The sequence below is a fragment of the Struthio camelus genome, chromosome 3, assembly GCF_040807025.1.
Source record: "Struthio camelus isolate bStrCam1 chromosome 3, bStrCam1.hap1, whole genome shotgun sequence".
NCBI lineage: Eukaryota > Metazoa > Chordata > Aves > Struthioniformes > Struthionidae > Struthio > Struthio camelus.
Genome location: NC_090944.1, coordinates 3309370 through 3330701, shown reverse-complemented (window position 1 = coordinate 3330701; position 21332 = coordinate 3309370). Strand labels below are relative to the sequence as shown.

Sequence of the window (21332 nt, the reverse complement as noted above, 5' to 3'; positions counted from 1 at the left end):
GAGCACTGCTCTACAGGGAGAGACTACAGTAATATATCCTTGCCTCCAGCCTCACCTGAACTCTTGCTTCTGGCTCCAAACATAAGACACCAACGAGTGCAAGAGATCAATTAGCAGCAGAGGCTCCTAGTTTCTTCTGTGCCCTGGGAAACAGGGAGGAAACATCTTCCACAGGTCAGGAAAAACATTTCTTCTCACATCTGCTGCACCAGCTGCCTTGCCAGGAGTGATCTCAGTACCTGAATCAGAAATGCTTTCCTCTGCTGAGATTCATCTTACCACTGGGTCCTGCTCATAGATCTCAATGACAACTATGGGAGGGTCGTCCCGCATTTCGTGAGCTTCTCCATATAGCTCCACATTGTCAAAGACCAGCAGCTGGTCCCAGCTTGGGCAAAGGCTTTCATTGAGAACCTGGAGGAACAGAAACAGCATTTACCACTACAGCTAGGAGTAGCAGCCAGGGCCTAAGGCTCTGAACAACGGGAGCAGAGAGGATATTGATCTCAGTTTTCCTGCACCAGGACTTTTTGCAGTGCTGCGAGCAGGGGGGAGGTTACTTTGAAAATATGAGGGGATTTATCTTGGGTCACATTGCATGTCCACAACATAAAGGCTCCCTTACTTCATGGTAGGCACCCCAGGATCCCTGACTAGGGAGGGGAGAGAAAAGAAATCTCTTTATGGCACCGATTGACTCTTCCTAAGGTGTATGGCTAAAATAGATGAGATGTATTTTGTCTTGTAAAGGTCCTTCTCTCCCCACTGCTTATTCAGAGAATTGAGGCAGCTCTGATGCAGATGCGGACACTGTGGCAGTCTGCCATCTATTGGGTATTAATGCTATTGCCAAGCAGTGCTTTGGATCACAGATATTTACTGGATCATACTGTGAAGGCACCTGGGGCTAAACCCATTAGAGGGTTGATGGCTTATGGGGCAAGAGATGGGAAAGAGCCACATTAGGATCTGAAGCCTGATCCAAAGGAAGGGGAATTACAGGTCTAACTCGCTTGGCAGATCTTGACCCAAGATACTTGCAGCTCCCAGAGTTCACCCCTTGCTCTGATGGTCTAATTTTCTCGTCCTGATTTGACAGAAGGAAGCAGATGCTCAGGCAAAAACAGTACCCTGCAAAGGGGCAGCCACAGGGATGACCCCATTTCCGTGAATGACCCCAGGCCTGGCCTGTCTGAGCCAGGCCACAGGCTGCAACTTCAGTGCTGGCAGCACCGGTAGGCTGGCGCTTGCTCTGCAGGCAAGCGAGCCATAGCGCATCTCCCATGGACTCTCCCAGGAAAAAACAGCAGGCAGGCACAAATTATTCCTAGCTTCCACAAGGTTTGCTAAAGCTCGGCAGCCTTCAGCACAGGAAGAGATGGCACAGAAACACCTCCTGCTTCCTGTAGGGTCCAGTTTCTCTTCACCAGGCAGCTGAAAGCTCAGTCACACAGAAACGGGGTGGCTGTGTGCTTGTGCCCAGGGACATGCAGTGAAAGGGCTGTTGGACTTGCCTGCAGCTGGGGAAGAGACTTCCAACAGGCTTCCTTTGAGTGCAAGGTTGCTCGAGATAGATAGTCAGGCCCCAGTGCTATGGCTGCTTTCGCACCCCAGGACCCCACGGTCAACCTGATCCATGATTCAGCAGGAGTCAGGAGACCCAGCCCCATGGCAGGGCAGCAGGATGGACAGATGATAGGACAAGTATCCCATTCAACCCCAGGGATTGCCCACTCCTCCAGGTCAGGAAATAGTGTTCACCTCGGTGCATTGGCTCTGGGGGAGGAAGACGACTCGGGCAAAGGGAGCCAAAAGGCCACTACTGTCAGCAGCAAACAAACTCCTGGCCTGGTACATGTGGGCTCGCAGCTCAAACACCTGCTTCTCTGTGACAGAGAGAGGGGGAAGTGAGACAGCTTGGGATGCATCCCTGGAGCTTAGCCATGGAGAACTCCAGATTGGAAGGCTGAAGATTTTCCCTTTCTCTTAGTTCAGTGCCCACGAGGACTGTAGGGCAGGTACCCTGCACTTCCATTCCCTACAATGGAAGCAGTTCCCTCTCTGGACATCTCCTATCATGCCTTAGAGCCTGCTTTATTTTCTGCTGTGGCAAACCAAAGCAGAGGAAAGAGTTACTTTATACTGGGCTATTTCACCAAGCCTAGGAGCCTCGCCCATATTGGCAAATGAGAACAGCAAGTGCCAAACTACAACTTCCACGTGGACCAATAACCCCAAATGGCTGCAGCCATACAGACCCAGGTAGAAACTGCACGAATTTCAGAGGAACTGCAATTTTCTGCAGGAAGGAACAAGAGATTTTGCAGAAATAACATCTTTTTGGAAATTTTGTGAGCAGCTCTAACATATTCGGCTATTAACTGTCACCCATGAGGTGGAGTGAAGCAAGAGTACACCGCAGTGATAATAATTAGATGGCTTCATCTGAAAGCTCTCCAAAGAGCTACTTACTTAACATTTTTCTCTACTTAGCAAAAATCAGAGATGGCTGCAGGCTGCTCACTTGAATATTGGGTGGACATTTGCCACCTTCTGGGGGCTGCTCCCCTGGGGAATTGCACGGCCTTGTCACGGCTCAAGGCAGGCAAAACCATCCTCTAGCTCAACTGCAAGAGGACCCAGTTCTGTTACTGTCTGGGAAGGGCTCTTCAACTTATATTAATGCTCATCCTTCCCAATCCAGGAGCGTATAGGCAAACCTGGGAGGCACGGGGCAGTTTATAGACTGACTATGCAAAGTTGCCAGATGGTGAAAAGTATACTGGTGACCTATTTCAGGCCAGGGCCCTGCCTCAGGCCCTGGGCCAGGCTGGGAAACTCCCCCACCTCAAGGGGTCCCTCCAACCAGCTCCAGGGATGCCCTGTCCAGGGCTAAGCCTGGCCTCACCTGCGGACGGGTTAGGGCTGGGCATTTTGGCTTGGGCTCACGGTGCACCAGGATGGACAGCCAGGGCTCAGTTCCCACCACAGACTGGTTAATTAGCACACTAGATATAACTGGTGTAGTCAGTGGAGGGAAGTGGTCATGCTGCCTTGGCTGAGCACTTCTATTAGGTGGTCTGAAGAGAGGTTTAAGCACCTGTCTTGACACAGGAGGAGCATACAGGTCCTTTAGAAAAGGAGCAGAGTCTAACAAAGGTCTTGTCTTCTTGGACTGGCTCCTTGCAGAAGACCTGTGTCACCAGGGAACTCTCCTGCACGCAGGATTTGCCCATAAGCTGACCCAGCTAACAGGCACTCTCCCTGTGGAGGGCAACTCACCTCATCAGCTAACAACCAGAGTTTCTGGAGGAAGTTTTGCACCAGCTTCACCTTGTCTTTCATGGTGGTGTTCTTCACCTGCGAGCGCAGAGTCGTGGCTTGCTGACCCATGTTTTCCTGTGATTAAAAGGGAGCCCAGGACACATTGTGAATGAGAGCACAATGGAGCACAGAGAAGGTAAAAGCAGCAGACAGGTCTCCCTGCGTTCAGGAAGGCGTGGTGAGGACACAAATGCCTTAGTCCTGCCATGTGCATCCAGATAATGGTACTTCTGGCGCCCCTTTGTTAACCTCAGCAGGATATAGGAAGGGTCCCACAGCACAGAGGTTTCTGCCCCAGCAGGACGTGCCATGGGACAGAGAGGTGTCAGTTGTGCTTATGGCATTTTGCAGTGGCTTCAAGCCTTGTCTTAAGCATAGCCTCTCCCCTTTCCCTGACTCCACTACAAATCAGCATCTGGCAGTTCAGAAGAGGGGACATAGAGGCTTCCACAGGTCACATTCATCACTCTGTTGTATGCAGCTGGCTAAGGAAGCTTCATTGCGTCAGCTGGATAAACCACTTGGTCTTTGTACAGCTCCTTTCCAATAAGTTGGCCTACCAGCTCCAAATACCCAGGCTAGAGCTAGCCCTGCAGCATCTATACTCGGCAGAGTCCCCCACATTCCTGCTTTCCCCTCTCCTGAACTCTTTGACAATAAAGCGACTCCTTTTCTGCACTCCGGGATTTCTTCCCAATGAAAAGCAGAGCGTGATGGAGGGGACGTAGTGGTGTGGACCCAAGGGTCATGTGGGACCTGTGCAAGACAGGAAGTGCTCTTGGGTCCCCCTCTTTAGCAATAAACCTCAAACCACCAACCCGCAGAGACTGGAAGTCAAGACCCCTAAGGACCAAGGTTCCCCGCCGCATTGATGGGGTCCAGCCCCATTCCCGAATCTTCCTCCCCAGCTGAATCACACTTACCAGCTCCCTCATGCAGGACTCAAGTCTTTCTCGATCCAGCCTCGTGCGGGAAGAGTGGTGCCGGTCCTTGTCAGCTAAGGTCACAAAGCACCTGATGGAAAAGCTCGTCAGCATGAATCCTGCGAGAGCCTGCTGGCTCTCTGCAAGCAGCCTTGCCAGGCTGGATCTCTGCTAGCAGTAGGGCACTTGCCTACACAGAAGCGCCCTTGTTCTTTCAGTGTGCGCTGCAATCGCAGCCAAGTGGCCTATTTACACCCAGCACTCAATGACGTGCATGAGGAGAAGGTGCCGCTCAGGCACTAGTCTGTGGAGGCCACAAGACTGAGTCTGTGTGGCTTTCATCACTGGCTGGGGGTCTTTGGAATTCAGAGGCGAGTACCACCTTGCCCATGCTCCAAGGCAGAAGGCAATCAATATGGTGGTGTGCTAAGCCAAGAAAATGATTGCCTATCATCTCGGAGCATAACGCAAGGGGAGCTCATGCTCTCAGTCCCATGATCTTGCCCATATCCCGGCTGAGAGCACAGGTCTGTGGTGGGCAGCTTTTGCTAGTCTTTTACTCACAAGCACCCACTGCTCAGCTCCTCCAGGACCCCTCGGAGCCAGCGCTCCAGCTGTGGCTTCTCACTCTTGATCGTTTCCTGCACATCACTGAGGCCTTCCTGCTGGAATGGCAATGGGGGGGAAGCAGTGAAGGGGGCAGTGGAGCAGAGCCCCACAGCAGGCTGAGGTTTAGCACCACAGCCACTCCATGAAGAGCAGCCCTGGCACTGCCAATAGCACACACCTGCTTCTTCCCCAGACTTTCCTGCCTCAGAGCTCAGCTCTGGCACATGTTTGGCTGGGGGAGGCTGGCTTCAGTTGATGTGAATTTCACCTCTCTCCACCTGCAGGCATCACAAAGGCTCCTCAGCAATCAGTTCAGGCTACAAAGGAGGCTCTGCCACAAAAGGGGCTCACTCCAGGAGTCCAGGCAGGTAAAGTCTCCCACCTTCCTTCAGCCTTCCGGGGGACACTCTGGGTCTGACCCACACCAAAATTCATTCAACCCCCAGGGTTTGGCCATTCATTCTGTGGAGCGTTTAGTAGGCCTGTGCAGGCCTTCTTCTCAAAGTATGGCACGTGGAAGCAGTTCCTGCAACAGGAAGCAGAAGGATGTTCTGTGGTAGGACCACTCCCAGACAGGAATGGCCATTGCCCCCCACCTCTCCCAGCATGTCAGAGTGCTGGGATGGGGAAATGGATATACATGAAGTCAGGCCAAGAGGAAAGGCGCTGGGAGTAGCATACATGAATTGCACGTTCAAGGACAGAGACTCCATCTCTCCTAGCACCCTTCCGCATCTGGAGTACTGTGTCCACATCTGGGCTCCCCAATACAAGAGAGACATGGAGCTCCTGGAGTGAGTCCAGCAAAGGGCCACTACGATGATGAAGGGACTGGAGCATCTCCCCTAGGAGGAAAGGCTGAGGGAGCTGGGACTCTTCAGCCTGCAGAAGAAAAAATTGAGGGGGAATCTCATCAATGTGGACAAGTATCTGAAGGGAGGGCGTCAAGAGGAGGAGGCCAGACTCTTCTGCGTGGTGCCCAGCGACAGGGCGAGAGGCAACGGGCACAAACTGAAGCACAGGAACTTCCATATGAATAGGAAGAAAAACTTGTTGACTGTGAGGGTGACAGAGCACGGGACCAGGTTGCCCAGACAGACTGCAGAGTCTCCTTCCTTGGAGATATTCAAAAGCATCTGGACACAGTCCTGAGCAAAATGTTGTAGGTGACCCTGGTTGAGCGGAGGTGGGGGTTGGACTAGATGATCCCCAGAGGTCCCTTCCAACCACAACCATTCTGTGATTCCTAGCACCAGACCGGTCCCCACCCAAGTCCACAGCTAGGCCAGCCATGCCTGGGGGAAACTTTCCCCTCCCAGCCAAGGCCCACCCAAACTGCCCCCAGGCATGCCCTGCCTGGGTTAACCCCTGCCTCTGCCCAGGGAGGGTTGAGGCTGCATGCATTGGCCAGGTGCTCCAGTGTGACAGCGCATGCAGGCAGACACCATGAGCGAGCACAAGTGAAACCAAAGCACTAACACCCTATTCTGAAAGCCAGCGAGCATTTCTTATAGACCCCCCTGGCCTTCACAACAGGCAGAGGTCTCTGCTGTTTGCAGAGCTGCCAGATTTCCATTCGTCTGTGGGATGGACGTGGCATGGAGAGACAATAGTCATGGCACAGAAAAGGGGGGGGGAAGAGCCAGGATCGCAGGCATGCCCTGCAGAACAGGTTCATGCTTCTGGTTTGCCCAAGGCAGCCTGAGCATCCGCTGTGAGCCAGGATTCACCCTGGATAAAGCCACTGCAGATCCTGCTGCAACTGGAATCACCCTTAGGTTACAAAACAGCTTCACTTCATCTTGTGAAGCTGTCTGGGTTATTTTTAGCCAGATGATGTCAGCAGAGTCCCACAGTTGATGGGGAAACTCCCTGTGCTCTGGTAAGGGAGTAGGAAAAGCAAAGCCCAGGGGAATACGCTCTGTAAAACATCTGTGCTTTCCATCTCCCTTCTGCATTCACCTTCCCAATGGGCTGCTTAACAAGTGCAGCAACCCCAGGCAGACAGTTCTATCTAGAATGCAAACAGCCTTGATTCAGGTTAGTCTCTTTCATTTCCCAGTTGAATTAAGTCAGTCAGTTAATTTTGATTAGCAACATCTATCTGCTGGTATAATAGTTACAATAATCCACTTTCAATACATCTCCTCAGGTTAAATCCGATTAGCCTTTCTGAGTACAAGTCCTTTGTATTCAAATCTTGGCCAGGGATGGCATGCAGCCTAGACACACCAAGACCCGGGTCCTGATCCCATTTGCTTCTGGGCTTTCTGAAAAGCCTTCTGAAGCTCCAGGTGCTTGCAGTAGTGATAGGCGCCACACAGGCAAGCGTGGGACTCAGGATGGTGCAGCCCCTAGAAGAGGGGTTTGCTCTAGGGTGCTCCCCAAGAGTTTAGGAACCCTGGGTGCACCACGGCCAGAGCCACCACACTGTGGGGGTGCCGTAGCCTCATGAGTGCACAGCATGAGTGCAGAGCAAACCTAGTCAGCAAAGGAGAAGGGACACCGCAGACTCACACTCTAAGCATCTGGATACCTTGGAATTGCGCACTGATAGCTGCTGACTGTGCGCACTGATAGCTGTTAAACGTGCAACTGTTAAACATGCACACTGATAGCTGCTGAATATACTGATAAGCATCCTGTTGACCATCCTGTTGGCATCCCTACTGTTATCACCTAAGACCATCCGTTCCATTGTCCAGCTATGGTCTGGCACTGATTAATGAACTAAGCCCGGGAAGGATAAAAGACAGTAAGCCACATACCTCTGTGTGGACTCGGACTCACCGTCAGCTGGCCTGCGGACGCCACAACCCACCCATCAGCGGGGACGCCCCTGATGCCAACTGCCAGAGAGAACCTGAATCCTCTTGGCGCAGCTCGAGCGTGGTGAGAACAAGCCGGGGAAAACTATACCGCAGGGCTGGCCCATAAGGACAAGGAAAGGGCGAGAGCGGTCATTATACCGTGCATCCGAGAGCAGTCATTGTACTGGGCTTCCGTGGCTTAACCATAGAGCTCTGATACGTGGGGGTTTTGGATTCCTTACTATACTTCTTAGCTTTGTTATACTTGTAGATTGTCTGCTGGTCATGGTTTAGTGTTGTCCAGTGTCCGTCATACGTGCAGAACCGCTTAGATCTAATACATTCTTACATCTGACAAAGAACCATCTCTCCAGTTCAGTGCAACTAACCCCAGAATACAAAAGAATCCCGGACGCCCCACTAGTGGCGCGTCACAGGTAGAAAGCATCGAGTAGACTCACATTTGCAGCTGTCTGGATCACCTGTCTGTTAGGGTAATTTCTACCTGCACATCGCAAAGAATTGCCTCAATTCTACAGAGGGAGAACCTGAAGCAGAGAGAACAGAACTCATCTGCCCAGTGAAACTCACCAGTTTTGGCAGTCCCAGGAATAGGATCTACTTTCCCCATATCCTGATTCTCTGACACTGACACACGAGAACGAGGCATGCCAATAGTTAGAGGGAATGGGAATAGACAGACTGACCAAAGGAGAGAGAGAAGCTACAAATCTAGACACTGAAAGGATTTTAAGACTTTTACCCCAAACTCCTGCTAACCCATCCTCATGAACTTCCTCCAGCAGTTCCTGCATCCTCCCCTCTCTGTGTTTGTGACCTCGGCTAGCTTTTCAGATCCCAAGCGATTCCAAATGCACCTTGCCCCAGAACAAATTACATTACTGAAATCTATGCCTTATTTCAAGGTAGACTTTTTGCCAATCTCTAAACGGTCTCCAGGATGCTTTCACATGTCAGGCAGCTAGAGAAATCAAAGACGCAAAGCCCAGGCACCTCCCTCCCTCTTTCCTCCCTGATGGGCAGAAGTGCGTTTGTGCATTCACACATTTGCTGTGGCATCAAAGGGTCCTAGGCAGGGACCTGTCTTTTAGGCTGGTTTTCTGAATGTCTGAAACTTGCATGTGCAGCAGTCCATCTGCTTTTTTAATGCCAACCAATGATTTTTGAATCCACTGGTTAACTTTCCCCTAATTTGCCACTGAGGTAGAGCGTTAAAGGTGTGGATAGCTAGGAGCGCTGGGCACATAACTGGCTGCGTAGATGAGAGGGGCCCTCTGTAGGGTAGGCTGAGAGGTCAGCTCAACCTTTATGAGACAACAGGCAATCGACAAGAGTGCTCAGCACTGTAGGCAATGGCGGTGGGTGTTCAGCTCTTCTTAGCTGTAATACCCAAGATGGGGTCTCTACAAGCACTTAGCTAAGCTCCCTTCACAGGGCACAGAGAGCTAGTGGTGGCTGCTGCTGCTCCTAGGGCTGGCTGGCTGAATGACTCTCCAGGTTCCTGGGACTGCACTGACTCCATCTCTGCTGACTCTCGGGGGAGCTCAGATACCTGGCACACACGCCAACACCTTCAGACAAGGAACTAAGTCACATCTCTCCCCACGAGCTTTTAGGTCTGCTGCTCCCATCAGCCTACAGACCGTTCAGAAACCAGATGCTAATTCCCTCTCCTGCAAGGCAAGGGAGCACACTGCCTCTCTGTTTCCCAGCTGCTGGCAGGAAACAGACCCCTCCTACCTCACTACAACACTGCAATGTCCCTTCCCTCACTTTCCCCTTGCCATGCCCAGCAAGGCGGCCCTCTGGTGGCCAGGAGGGCACACTTACCTGTCTGTGACCAGGGGTTTCATGGGTTGAGATGAGCAAAGGGAGACCAGCTCTCCATCCTCATCACAGTCTTCCTCACTTGAGTTCTGCAGCAGCTCAGACTCTGCTTCGTCCCCATCCCCTCCATCTTTCTTCCTCCGCAAGGTAGGCTTGGCCATGCCATCTACGGGAACCAGATTGTTACCTCAGGAAAGAAGTCACAGGGCTATAACTCACACTGGGGTTAAACAGCCTCAGTCACCTGCCTTTAATTCAGGCTGGGGAGCAACTTCCTCTGCAGGAACCATGGGGGACAGTGGAGTTCAGCTTTCTGAAACCCTGACCAGGGATTACAAACTAACAACAGAAATCTGTCCTCTACTCATGCCCCCTTCCAAGCCATTAGAAACATACATCCTTCCTTTGGTGGTTAACCTCTGGAAACGCAAAGCCAGGTGCTCTCAACTGAGAGATGGAGCAGATCCACTGCTGACAGGAGATCACGCAGCAAAGAGCTCATCTGGGGACACGCATGGCTTGTGCCAATGAAGTAGCCATCACCTTCTTCCTAAACTGAGAGCCTCGGATGCTCTGTCAAATGTTAGCATGGAAAGAGGGGGTAAACAGCCTGCTTTTGGCCTTGGCTCCTGCAGTCTCTGCCGGGCATGTTTCAAAACCAACCTCCTCAGAAAACCACCAACCTATTGTGACCTCAGAGTTGATGGGTTTGTCACCAATCTTCCTGTCCATCACGGTAGCTTCCAGGAAGGCTCCAAAGAGGAAGAACTCCTCCATTTTCCCAGGACAGTTCTGCAGGAAAAAAAACAGGCAAGTAGGATACAAGGTTAAGGTCAGCTGGATGGACCCTTAGGAGAACAAGCCACAGGGCAGGGGGTCCCAGAAGGCCACATTCGGCACCTTGAACACCTACACGGGCTCTATGAAGGGGACGTGCCACTGTCTAGGTTTTCATGGAGACTACGAGGGTTTTCTCTCCCTCTGCTCAAGCCTTCTAAGAGATAGGTGTCTGGCTGAACTCGGTGTCTAGGCTCACTGCATGTTCTTTTTGAATGACCATAAAACCTGAAAAATCTTTGCAAGATTTGTTGTCATGCTGGGGGATCCAGCGCTTTTAGTGCAACACCAAATAAAATCCTCAGTCTATGAGACCACACATAACTACCAAGGGGACTGAGCAAACTATCACTAACACCCAGCACTTGTCACTGGCAACCAAAGGGTCAGGGAAGACTCACATCAGCAACTCATCTCCAAGATCTCCACAGCAAGGCTTATCAAAAGCCTGGCCCAGAAAGAGATGCCTTCACCCAGACCCTCATTCAGATCTTGGTGCTCATCCATCAGGGTGTAGTTCCGAGTGGAGCCGTACATGTTCACCCAGGCACGGCCAAAGGTGGGCAGGAAGCCTGCAGGAGACCAGACACACACGTAGTGAAGGGGATGTGCAAGAAGGAGGGCATGGCTTTGTCTCAGGGCTCAAGCTGGCTCATGGAATGGCATCACTTCCCTGCTCTGGGTATTGTACTACAGGATTGAGCATGCGTATGTGTGCGTGCGCGTGCACATGGAAAATACACACATGCAACAATACATGGAGATGATTTTGTGGTGACAGCAGTGAGGGGGATTGTGCAGCTCACCACGTCAAAGACACACACAACTACTCCGTTGGGCAAGCCACCCAGCATGAGGCAACAGAGAGGAGAAACCCTCATTAGCCACCTTCATAGAGCCCTCTCTGCTTTTACATTGGTCCTGCCCACGTGTGCGCTAGTGCATTTGTGCATGTGTGTGCATTCGTGTGTGCATGTGTGTCTGTGTGAACATGAGAGCCTGTCACATATTCATCCATTCATGGCCATGAATTTTCTGGAAGGGCCAGTTGCTCTTGGGTGTCTTTTCTTTCAAGTTTCTGACTGGAGGCATGTTATGGGACTTGGTTTTCAGGGAACGGGTGCCCAGTGATCTCAGAAAACCACTGCAGGGAATAAAGGTCTCTCCTACTGGCCACCAAGGAGCAGCTGTCTCCAGGGCTGGGGAAGGAGCCTGGGCTATTTTGCTAACTCTCTGCCAAAGGGAAGCCTCTCTCTCTACCATGAAGAGGGTGTCTCAGTCCTCCCCTCATATTAGCTTTACCTTTGTCTCCTTCGTTAGAGACCTCCCGCCAATCAATGAAATGGGTCCCAATGGCCACATCATGGACTTCGTCAGAGTCTCGGACCTGGATCTTTATCCTCTTGCACAATGGGGGGGAACATTCCTGTGAAGACTATTTGCTCATTCCAGAGGGGCTCGTAGCTGCTCTTCTGCACAGATGTCTTCCCCTGCCAAGTGGGAGGAGAAAGCACATGTTTCACAAGGGTCTGAGCCCACAAGCCACCCACCTTCTTTCAGACCTCAACTCCTCCCCTGCTAATGACCATGATAGCAACATGTGTTCTGCTCGGGACTTTCTTCTCCCAAATAGAGACTGCTGGAGACTGCAGACTGATGCAACCCCCTCATAGTCTGGGCAAGAGAAGGGAACGTGGCACAGGACAAACAAGCAGCTTTGTCACACAGGTCAGCATCTACATGCCAGGACAGCTGAGATCATCCTTGGCCACGTAGTCCCAAACCTGCACAATGGCTAGCCCTGCTCACGTTATCATGTCACAATAGTATAGCAAGCAGCTCACCCACCTTCTGCCCTGCAAAGAACACCTCCACATCGGGGTCCACCAAGTCCTTGCTCTCCCCAATGAGAGCCTTCTTCACATTGGCCACGAGGCTGGTGTTCATACGGGGCAGCCCCTCAGCTCAATAGATCTTTAGGTAGAAACGAGCCCATTGCTGCTCCGGAGGGACCCCATCTGGAAGGAGGAGGTTCCTGCAACATCAGAAAACAGGACTCAAAACAGCTCCTGGGCCTGGCAGGTTTGTCAGGAGAGACTTGCAGAAGAGGGAGAAGCTGCCCCCCTTGTGGGGCACAGGCTGTGAGGAGGTGGAAAGGTAGCCATTCTGCAGCCCTATATTTTATCATAGTCCTGTTCCTGCCCACCCTCCCGATTCAGGACGGGGAAGGGCGGTTTCATAAGGGAAACCTTATGGCAACACATTGAGGTGCCTCAGAGACAACCTGCATCTTTCTAAAAGGGATATAATCATTATCAGCAGTGGAGCCGAGGGGAAGACTAATCTCTACCTAGTTTAGACATCTGCAGCAGCCCAGATGAATGGGATGTTAGAAGGGCCTTTATCTTTGGAAAAGGCCCTCATACCCTGCCAGGGTATAAGGAGAACTGGGGTGGTTATACTGGAAGGAAACTTGAGCTCCATGAAAGGGCTTCTCGTGGCAGGTCTTGCTTCTTCTCTCTTCCCTGAGAGCTACAGAGGATGCCGTGAACAACAGTTCTAAAGGAACTTTGTCCACAATAAAGTGGGATAAGAGCATGACTGCAGCATGGAACAACAGTCCAAAAGAGTTCACATGCTGCTCTAAGCCCCTTGGTGCCCAGCAAGTCAAGAAGGCTGTATTAGCCTTTTGATACTAACGTGATAAGCTTAGTTGCTGACTACTTGGGCAGAGGCTGAGAGATGGACTTGCAAGTCTGTGATCGCACTTGGAGATATTTAATTGACTTGAAACACTCAGGGCTACAACTACGTTTTAAACTCGCTTGACTCTTCTTGCATGGCCTTTCAGATGCTCTGGGGAGTTGAAGAGCTCTGCCCACTCACATCACCTGGCAAACACTTACACAAACTGCTCCTCTCTGTCCTTGCACTGGGTAGGGAGACCTCAGCCATCATTTCCCATCTTCCCTTCAACCTCACTTCTGTGGCTCCCATTCAACGGCCAACTGGAGCAACAGCTAAAAAGTACGGACATCATGTTGGTTCACATCAGGCTGGTGCTGGTATGCACAAGTGAACAACCAGCAGCAGGTGGTCTGAACTGATATAAAGGACTGGTCTGTAGTGATGTGACCAGGATTTGCATCAGTAATCTAGCAACTCTTCTCTTTCCAAGAAACAATCTAGTTGGCACTTCTGATTGCAGTGCACGACTACTAGAGGGGCTGTCAGCCTAATTGGGAAGGGATGCTGTCCTTACTGAATAATCCAAAATAAAGTGACACGAAAAGCTCATAGCTCATTCCCAAGGAAGGATACAGGAAACTGGCTCCACGAATCCTTACCCCTCAATATCATCCTCATCTGTCTCATTGGCTTTGTGTGGTGTCTTGATGTTGTCCCCTTTCCCTACCACGGCAACGGCACCCTTCAGATAACCTTTAAGTCCAGCAGTGAGACCGACCCTCAGGGTCAGAAAGGATGGCCCGTTTGCGATAGAACTGGTGCTCTGAAAGCCATGGAACAAGACAGACATTTATCACAATTACAGGAATTACTGCGAGCACTGGGCATGCCTGTCCACTTGACTGCAGAAGCCTGCATGCATGCATAAAGAGACCTCTCCAGGTGTGAGGAATTCCAGACAGAACCCCCTGAAAATCCATTGGGAGGATCTGCCCAATGTTGGAGACAGAGAAGCAATGGGATAAACTGCTTGTAGAGGTGTGGAGTTTCCATCACTGGACATTTTTAAGGCCTGGTGCCTCTTAGATGGGCGAGAAAGATCTCATCCTTCTGTGGAGTGCATCAGAAGAGACGCTCTCTTCAGATCCCTTCCAGCATCATTTGCTGAGCACCCCTGAAATGGAAACTTAGCTCTCAGGACTCTTCAGAGGGGCAGAGTGCTACAAAAAGGCCTGATGCATAAGCTAAGATAAAATCCCAGTGATTCTGGATGTCTCTTCTCTAAAGGGAAGTTTCAGGTCTTCCTTATGCTGGCATGCTGCAAGCCCTCGGCCCTCCAAGGAGCCATGCTCTTCTGTACAGAGCAGGCATTTCTTAGCCTCCTCTCCTGCAGATGGGTTTGCTTCATCAGTCTGCCAGACACGTTCAAGACGATTCACTGATTCAGTGACTTTTCAGGCAGAAGCTCAGTGGGGAGCCTGTCACGGAGTAGGGCTGATCCTTCCCAAGAGCAAGGGTATGGACTGAATGACCTCTCCAGGGACCCTTCTGGACCTCCTTTATACTAATCCCAACCATGCCTGCTTTCGCTGCACACAGCGAGTGCAGGATGCTGAAAGCTTCCCCATTTCTTTTATGGTTCTATAAAACAGGCTTCCCTGAAACAGAGGTCCTCTAAACAAAGCCCACGATAGCACAGTGGATTTTAGTAGCACTCATTGGGCCCCTCTGTGCTAAGTCAAGGCAGGCTTTATCGTCAGTGAGCAACATGACATTCTCACAGAAGCTCTAATTAACCTCTTTCTTTGCACACTGGGCATCTTCCTGTCTTGGTCTAAAGGCCAGCCACACAGGGCTAGACCTTCAGCTCTCGGAAAGGTCAACATCTTGCCTAAGCAAGCTAATCTAAGCTTCTTAGGAGGTCAGTGGAGAGAGAATGGCACATCTGAGGACAATTCTACCTGCGTGCATTATGCCTTATCCTAGAATGGGATATACCATCTTCTGGAGAGGCTGAGGGCTCTTTTCGGACTGCAGAAGGAGCCTAGATGACATGCTTGCACCTGGGATACTAAAATTAAGTTGACTAAGTGTTGCCAAAGGAAACTAGTGACTGCCTGGCTACCTTGCAAATGGTAGACATTTGTTTGATGGTGAAGGTAGGCATCTATATGACCCCTTGCAAATTGTGGTGACATACCAGGCTGGGTGTAAACAGTTCCAACATCCACCTTGAAGGAGCCTACCAAAGTCCCACTGCGCAAGAGATTTTTTGAGTGGATCACCTGAAAAGCGAGGGAGAACAACAAGTCAGAGCTTTTTCTGTGCCCAGCCATGCTGGGAGGGGTAGGGCTGTTTCTAATGTTTGACACTGAACCCTTCTAAAGGATTTGATGCATCTTGCTTAGTCCGGGCAGGAGATATAATCACTCACTGTGCTGTGTGAAGCACAGTGTGGTTGGCAGCTCTTGTTTAGCAGTCTTGCAAGCAAGCGTACATTTGGATTCAACAGAAAAAAAAAGTAAAAAAAAAAAAACCATCTCTGAAACAAGATGCAGTGTTCCAGCCACTATGGCACCAAACACTGAGACATTCTCCTCAAGGAAGCGTCTCAAAGATGCTTGAAATCTATGCTTTAATTCCCTTCCTGGGAGAAATTACACAGCCAGACTATGCATGGGATAGATGTGGATGCTCCTAGCCAGCCTGCTTTGATCTGTGAATCTATGAATCTCCTTCCTAGTCTTCCTTTGCGGCTCTGGGGAGAGCTGGAGCCTCTGTTTTGCTCTCATTATTTACAACTCTGAATTTCCTCAAGAGCTGTACCCACCCTCATGCTTCAGGGAATCCACTGGCAGCCTCAGGAAGCTCTTGCTTCTCCCCAAGCCTAAAGAGACATCCTGAGACAGGCTTAGTTTTGCCTAGCTAGGAAATACCAGAGAGCAGCCACAGAGCAACAGAGGGAACACGAGTGGAGGGGTGTGTGGCTGCAGCAATAAGGACACTGACAGAGGGACTGGAGGGGTCTGCAAAGGAGGTGAGGCTCGTAGGACATGAGGGCTCAGAGAGAGGGACTGAGCACCTCCGCTCCTGCCAGAGGTCTCGCATCATCAAGGGTCTTAAATCCATCCCAACAAGTAAAATGGGTTGGTTTCCACCAAAGCCCACTGAAAAGGACAACACAACCATGCTCACTTACGGACAGCTTGATGATCTTATCGAACACGACATCTGGGGGAACATGGAAATCAAAGACAAAGTACTGAAAGAGAAGGAGCATGCGTGAAAGCAGGGAAGCAGGCATGGACTCCTTCTGAATTGAAGGACAACATTATTGTCCATATCCCACCAACAGAGACGTGTCTGGGCAGAGGAACAGCCTGCAGTTCACGTCACAGCTGCAGAGGGACCCATGTCAGCCCAACAACTGACAGCATCAGTGATCTGAGAAACTAAAATAAAGCATTAACTTCTTGGAAAAACTGAGAAAGTGGGCACAGGCTCATTTAATTTGAAACTGATCAAGTGAGGGGTTTTGTTTTGGTTCTTTGTCACCATTTTGTAAAATACCAGAGGGCCAAGGTTTCATCTCTCCTTCTGCATGGTTTGTGATTTCATCTTACTCCATCTTACTTACTAAAAGAAGAAAAAGAAAAAAAACAAAGTCAAATAAATGTCATTTGCTGTCAAACTGCAGTGTAGGCCTTGAGGAGCAACGAGCCTGGAGCAGCACCTCAGGAAAAATCCAGCTCACCTCATTGTAGTAAGGGCAATTAGTCGAGTCCTTCATGGACGTGCATTTCTTTTCATCTCCAACCTCCACACAGGCCATGGGGTCCATGTTGAGCCCAACCAGCTGTCGTGCCTCAATGACTGTGATGCTGACCTGGGGAGAGAGATTCATGGACCTCCACCTCGGCTGCCCTAAACCGTGTCTCCACCTGGCTCTCCTCTCCAAGGTGCTTTCAGTGCCGGGGTGGCAGCTGGGTAGTCTCTCTTCATCACACAAAAGAGACAGGGCTGCTCCTACAAGCCTGAGCACGCTGCGGCATGGCATGGGAGGTAGGCGCATCAGAGCAGCCCTGTCCGTTCAGATGGCTCTTCTGCTCCAAGAGCACGTAAGGCACAAAGTTGAACAGATTTAGCTAAGCTGCAGGAGCAGACACTCTGCTACTGATGCCCTAACTGGCTTAACTTGCTTCTGCTAAAAAATACAAGGGGTAAACCGCTCATAAAAGGAAGCTGATAAAAGACAGCTGAGCTCTCTAAAGAAGAGGACAAGACTGCCTGGCATTGATTGCTGCACAAACTGACTTACTGCAGAGGAGCTGAGCTGCAAATGCAACCTCCTACCCCTCACCCAAAGCTGCACCAGCTTAACAAACCCAGCTCAAATCCCTTCCTCATTTCAAGGGCAGCAAGGTAGGTGCGAATACTCTCAGACTCCTTCTGAGGAGGTAAGCAGCTAAGGTCACCGCTCTGTTCCCTCACCATTCCCAATGAAAACCAGCCTTGTGATACTCCTGTTTGCACTGGCCAATTAACTGAACCTCTTGCTCTGTCTTGCACGTAATTCGTCTTGCACCTTCCTCCTTCTCCTTACATTCCGATTATACTATTCCCAAACCAGGGACACTCAGTCCTCGTCGTCCTCGCAACTCGCTTTAGGCTTTTTATGCGTATAATTAAACCTCTTCCACATACTGCTCTACTGCATCTTCTGATGTCAACTGGTCTCTCGTGGGATTTAAAAGTGGACGCCGTATATGGTCTACAATAAACCTTTAACAACAAATCATTATTTGCATTGGTCCCAGACATCCCTAGGAATGTGCTACTGCACTAACACGCAAGGACAGAAAAGTAAACGGCTGCCGAATCAGCATGACTCAGGGAAAGCGAGAAGAGGAACAAGATAACAGCAACCAGGCACCAACCTACCAGAGGAAATCCAACGAGTACTGCCAGCCAGGCCTCGTCAATTGGGAACGCTAAAACAGGTACTGAAAGCCTTTGGAAATTAAGAGAACTGTGTTGGAGATTGCCTGCTTCAAACCCTGATTAAGCTGGGCTTTCTGGGCTTGTCACAATGGACAGCAAATCCAGTTAACTACTTGAGATATAGCTTATCACTCTAGCATTTAAACACCAGCTTTTTGAAAGTCATCCTCCCACAGGAACAATACCTGAAACAGTCGTTCACACGTGAGCCAGCCTTCAGACTTAACAAACAAATTGTCAGTTGCTTTTGTGAGCGCAGTACATTGAAACCCGCGCTGGACTCGCTCCCAACAACGCCATGCCAAGGTCCATAACCTGCTGCACGGGGAGGAGGCACAGCCTCGGTGGGACTCCAGCAAGCCTAGGCCTGCTCAAGTGACTGTCAGTCCTTCCTCCTGGTCCCAGAGCTGTCCCACAGGCCATCGGGGACAAAGGCTTCAACTAAGAGATTCAGCTCCTCAAGTAACTACTCTGCTGATAGTTGTGGTCCAAGAAAGCGTGAAAGAAAAGTTCTCAACTCGCCTCTTTCTCCCCTTAAACACTCCCTGTGAAATGGTCTCTCTCTGGGCTCTGAACCCCCCGAGCTGAAGTTGGGGGCACAGCGTTGTCACCTACCTGATAATCCATCGGCCTCCCAGCACTCGGCTCCATTTTGATATCAGGCTTGGACCTTCCAAAGGGCAGGAAAAAAGACCTCCGTCAAACAACAGATGAACTCACTGCAGACTGTGACAGAGCATTTCCCAGCGTTACTCCTCGCAGTGCCAGCTCCCTTGGCATGAGAGGAATATGAACTCCAGGGGCTGTGAAATGCCACTGAACATTCTTTGTTCAAGCGTTTCTGAAAACAGTTGCATGGGGCAACATGATTTCCAGCATAGCTCAGCTCAGGGAACACATGGCTCTGGGGAGCAGGCACGTCTGAGAGTTTGCCATCACCTCCTGGCTTGCACAAGCTCACATCTGGCCTTCACCTCTTGTTGGAGACATTGGTGGTTACAGCCGTGACGGAAGCCAAGGAGACTGTGTCTGGGTCCAGTCCACCTCCTAGTCTCATGGCTTTTCGGCCCAGGTCTTCTGCTTCCAAAACAGCAGGTTCCTCTGCATAAAGGCACACAGACAAAAGAATGTCTCTTGTTGTTTCCACTCGGTGGATAATTGAAGACTCCGAGAAAGGTAACCAATACATCCTATCAACCTCTCCTGGTAATACAAAGAACAGTGGTCACCTGGTCAGGTCACAGACAGCCTGGTTTAAAATGGATTTTAAAAGAGGTTTGCGTAGCGTGACACATTATTCCACCTGTGCTGTGTGCCAGCACAGTTTCATGAAGGCAATAAGCTTTGGAAAACTGAAATCCGACAAATGAGCAATGCAGACTTCACGAGGTAAAAGAGCATGTGAACATGTGCTGCAGCTCTAACTGCCATAAGGTGATGCACTGCTGAGGATGAAGGGAGGTGGGGAGCTGCTTTAGGGTCACTGGTTTGTTTCGTTGGCACAGGGGGAAATACTACCAAAACCACGCATAGAGCACAGACATCGCTTTTGGGAAACAGGTTTCCTACCTCATGGCTAATCCAAGACTTGGATCAGTTGCTTCACCATAGTCTGGCCCGGTTCTGTGAGATAATACAGAAATAACCTTGGGCCTCAGCTGAAGTGAGGGGGATCTAGGCTGGATGTTAGGAAAAGCTTTCCTAGGTGGAGAGAGGCACTGCAGCAAGTTGTGTGTGAAAAGAGTGTCCTCATTTCCACTGAGGGACCTAAGCAGATTCCATCCTGCCACGTGTGGGTGGAGGGACAGACCAGCACCTTCCCAGCTCTGCTTGCAGTGATTCAGTGGGTTTGTTTGACCCGAGCAGAACTGGCAATCTGCCTGGGATGGCAGAAAGCAGCAGACCACCACTCAGGAGGGATGCTGGGAGGACTACGCCCTGTGGAGGGCAAAGGGGGAGGAAGGATACACACAGCTGTGAGGCAATGACCACATGAACAGTTGTTGCAACTGTTCCCCCACCACTGGTAAATCTACATGTGAATGTACTCCACAATCTGGAAGTACAGCCTTTTCATGCCTTTGCATCCCAGATGGCTTTCCTCATCACCTTAGGTGAAGTCTCCACCACAAGAAGAACGCCCTTTCACTGGGGAGGGCAGGAAGATCACCAAGGTTTCAGTATTATGCCTCTACAGTCTGCCAAGGCCTCTACCTCTATAGTGTCTCAGGCCAAATCCCTCCTTTCTTCTCTTAAAAGCTGGCTGAACAACAACAAAGATTTGCCCATGAAGAATATCTAAAGCAACATTTGGTCTTCCTCCACAAAAAGGCATTCCCCAATTTGTCACTGAAACATCATAATTTGAGCCAAATGGAAACAACAACAAATTTCCGATCGCTAACCACCTTCTGCCTTTCCAGAAAGGTGTCCCATTTCAGCACTGTAGCAGGTATCGAGACCTTGGAACAGACAACCTTGAGGCAACAGAGCCCTACCTCTCACTGTGCTGCTGCAACGCTATTCATGCGGGTCTCCATGCATCACAGAGAAGCAGTGAAAGGGCTAAATCACGCTTTTTGCTCTTACACTTGCAAGTAATCCTTAAAATAAGCCAGAAACTGCCCACCTGACTTCCAGGTTTCACCATGATCTCACAAAGCGGGTGAGATCACAGAATCACAGAATCGTTTAGGTTGGAAGGGACCTCTGGAGATCATCTAGTCCAACCTCCCTGCTCAAGCAGGGTCACCTAGAGCATATTGCCCAGGATCACATCCAGACGGCTTTTGAATATCTCCAGGGAAGGAGACTCCACCACCTCTCTGGGCAACCTGTTCCAATGCTCTGTCACCCTCACAGTGAAGAAGTTTTTTCTCAGGTTCAGGTGGAACTTCCTGTGGTTCAGTTTCTGCCCATTGCCTCTTGTCCTGTTGCTGGGCACCACGGAGAAGATCTGGCAAAGCCTTCAGTGTAAGGCTCTCTCCATCTATCCCTGCTTCCCAGATTCCCCCATGGAGACCCTCTCTCCAGCCTTCACCCTGTCCACCAAATGCTCCCTGTCTAATCCCTGAGTTACCAACAGCGTTGATGTGTGCCACTTACAGGGCACAGCCGGGGGGGGAGTCTCATCCGTTAAGTGGATGGGAGCAGGGGCTTTCCTGGAACAGCAGTACTGGATCAGGGAACAACCTCCTCCCAGCACCTACCTTGCTTCCGATGATCATCCTTTGGTGGACGCGTCTTGCCAAGCTTCATGGCTGAAAAAACACTCCTTTCCCAGCTCCGGAAG

At 50.6% G+C, this 21332-nt stretch overlaps 1 protein-coding gene across 1 annotated transcript in view; it reads right to left on the bottom strand.

Annotated features, from left to right (window-relative positions):
• The window catches only part of LOC138066506 (otoferlin-like), a 238919-nt gene that overhangs the window by 24419 nt on the left and 193168 nt on the right, over positions 1-21332 (bottom strand). Inside the window, 20 exon segments of the mRNA XM_068936375.1 lie at positions 280-414; positions 1762-1899; positions 3283-3399; positions 4248-4338; positions 4812-4906; positions 8172-8214; positions 9518-9701; positions 10198-10306; positions 10715-10923; positions 11654-11768; positions 11770-11841; positions 12200-12386; positions 13699-13817; positions 13819-13862; positions 15240-15324; positions 16239-16301; positions 16794-16925; positions 18656-18710; positions 19015-19141; positions 21250-21323. Coding sequence (XP_068792476.1) covers positions 280-414; positions 1762-1899; positions 3283-3399; positions 4248-4338; positions 4812-4906; positions 8172-8214; positions 9518-9701; positions 10198-10306; positions 10715-10923; positions 11654-11768; positions 11770-11841; positions 12200-12386; positions 13699-13817; positions 13819-13862; positions 15240-15324; positions 16239-16301; positions 16794-16925; positions 18656-18710; positions 19015-19141; positions 21250-21323 — 2194 coding nt within the window.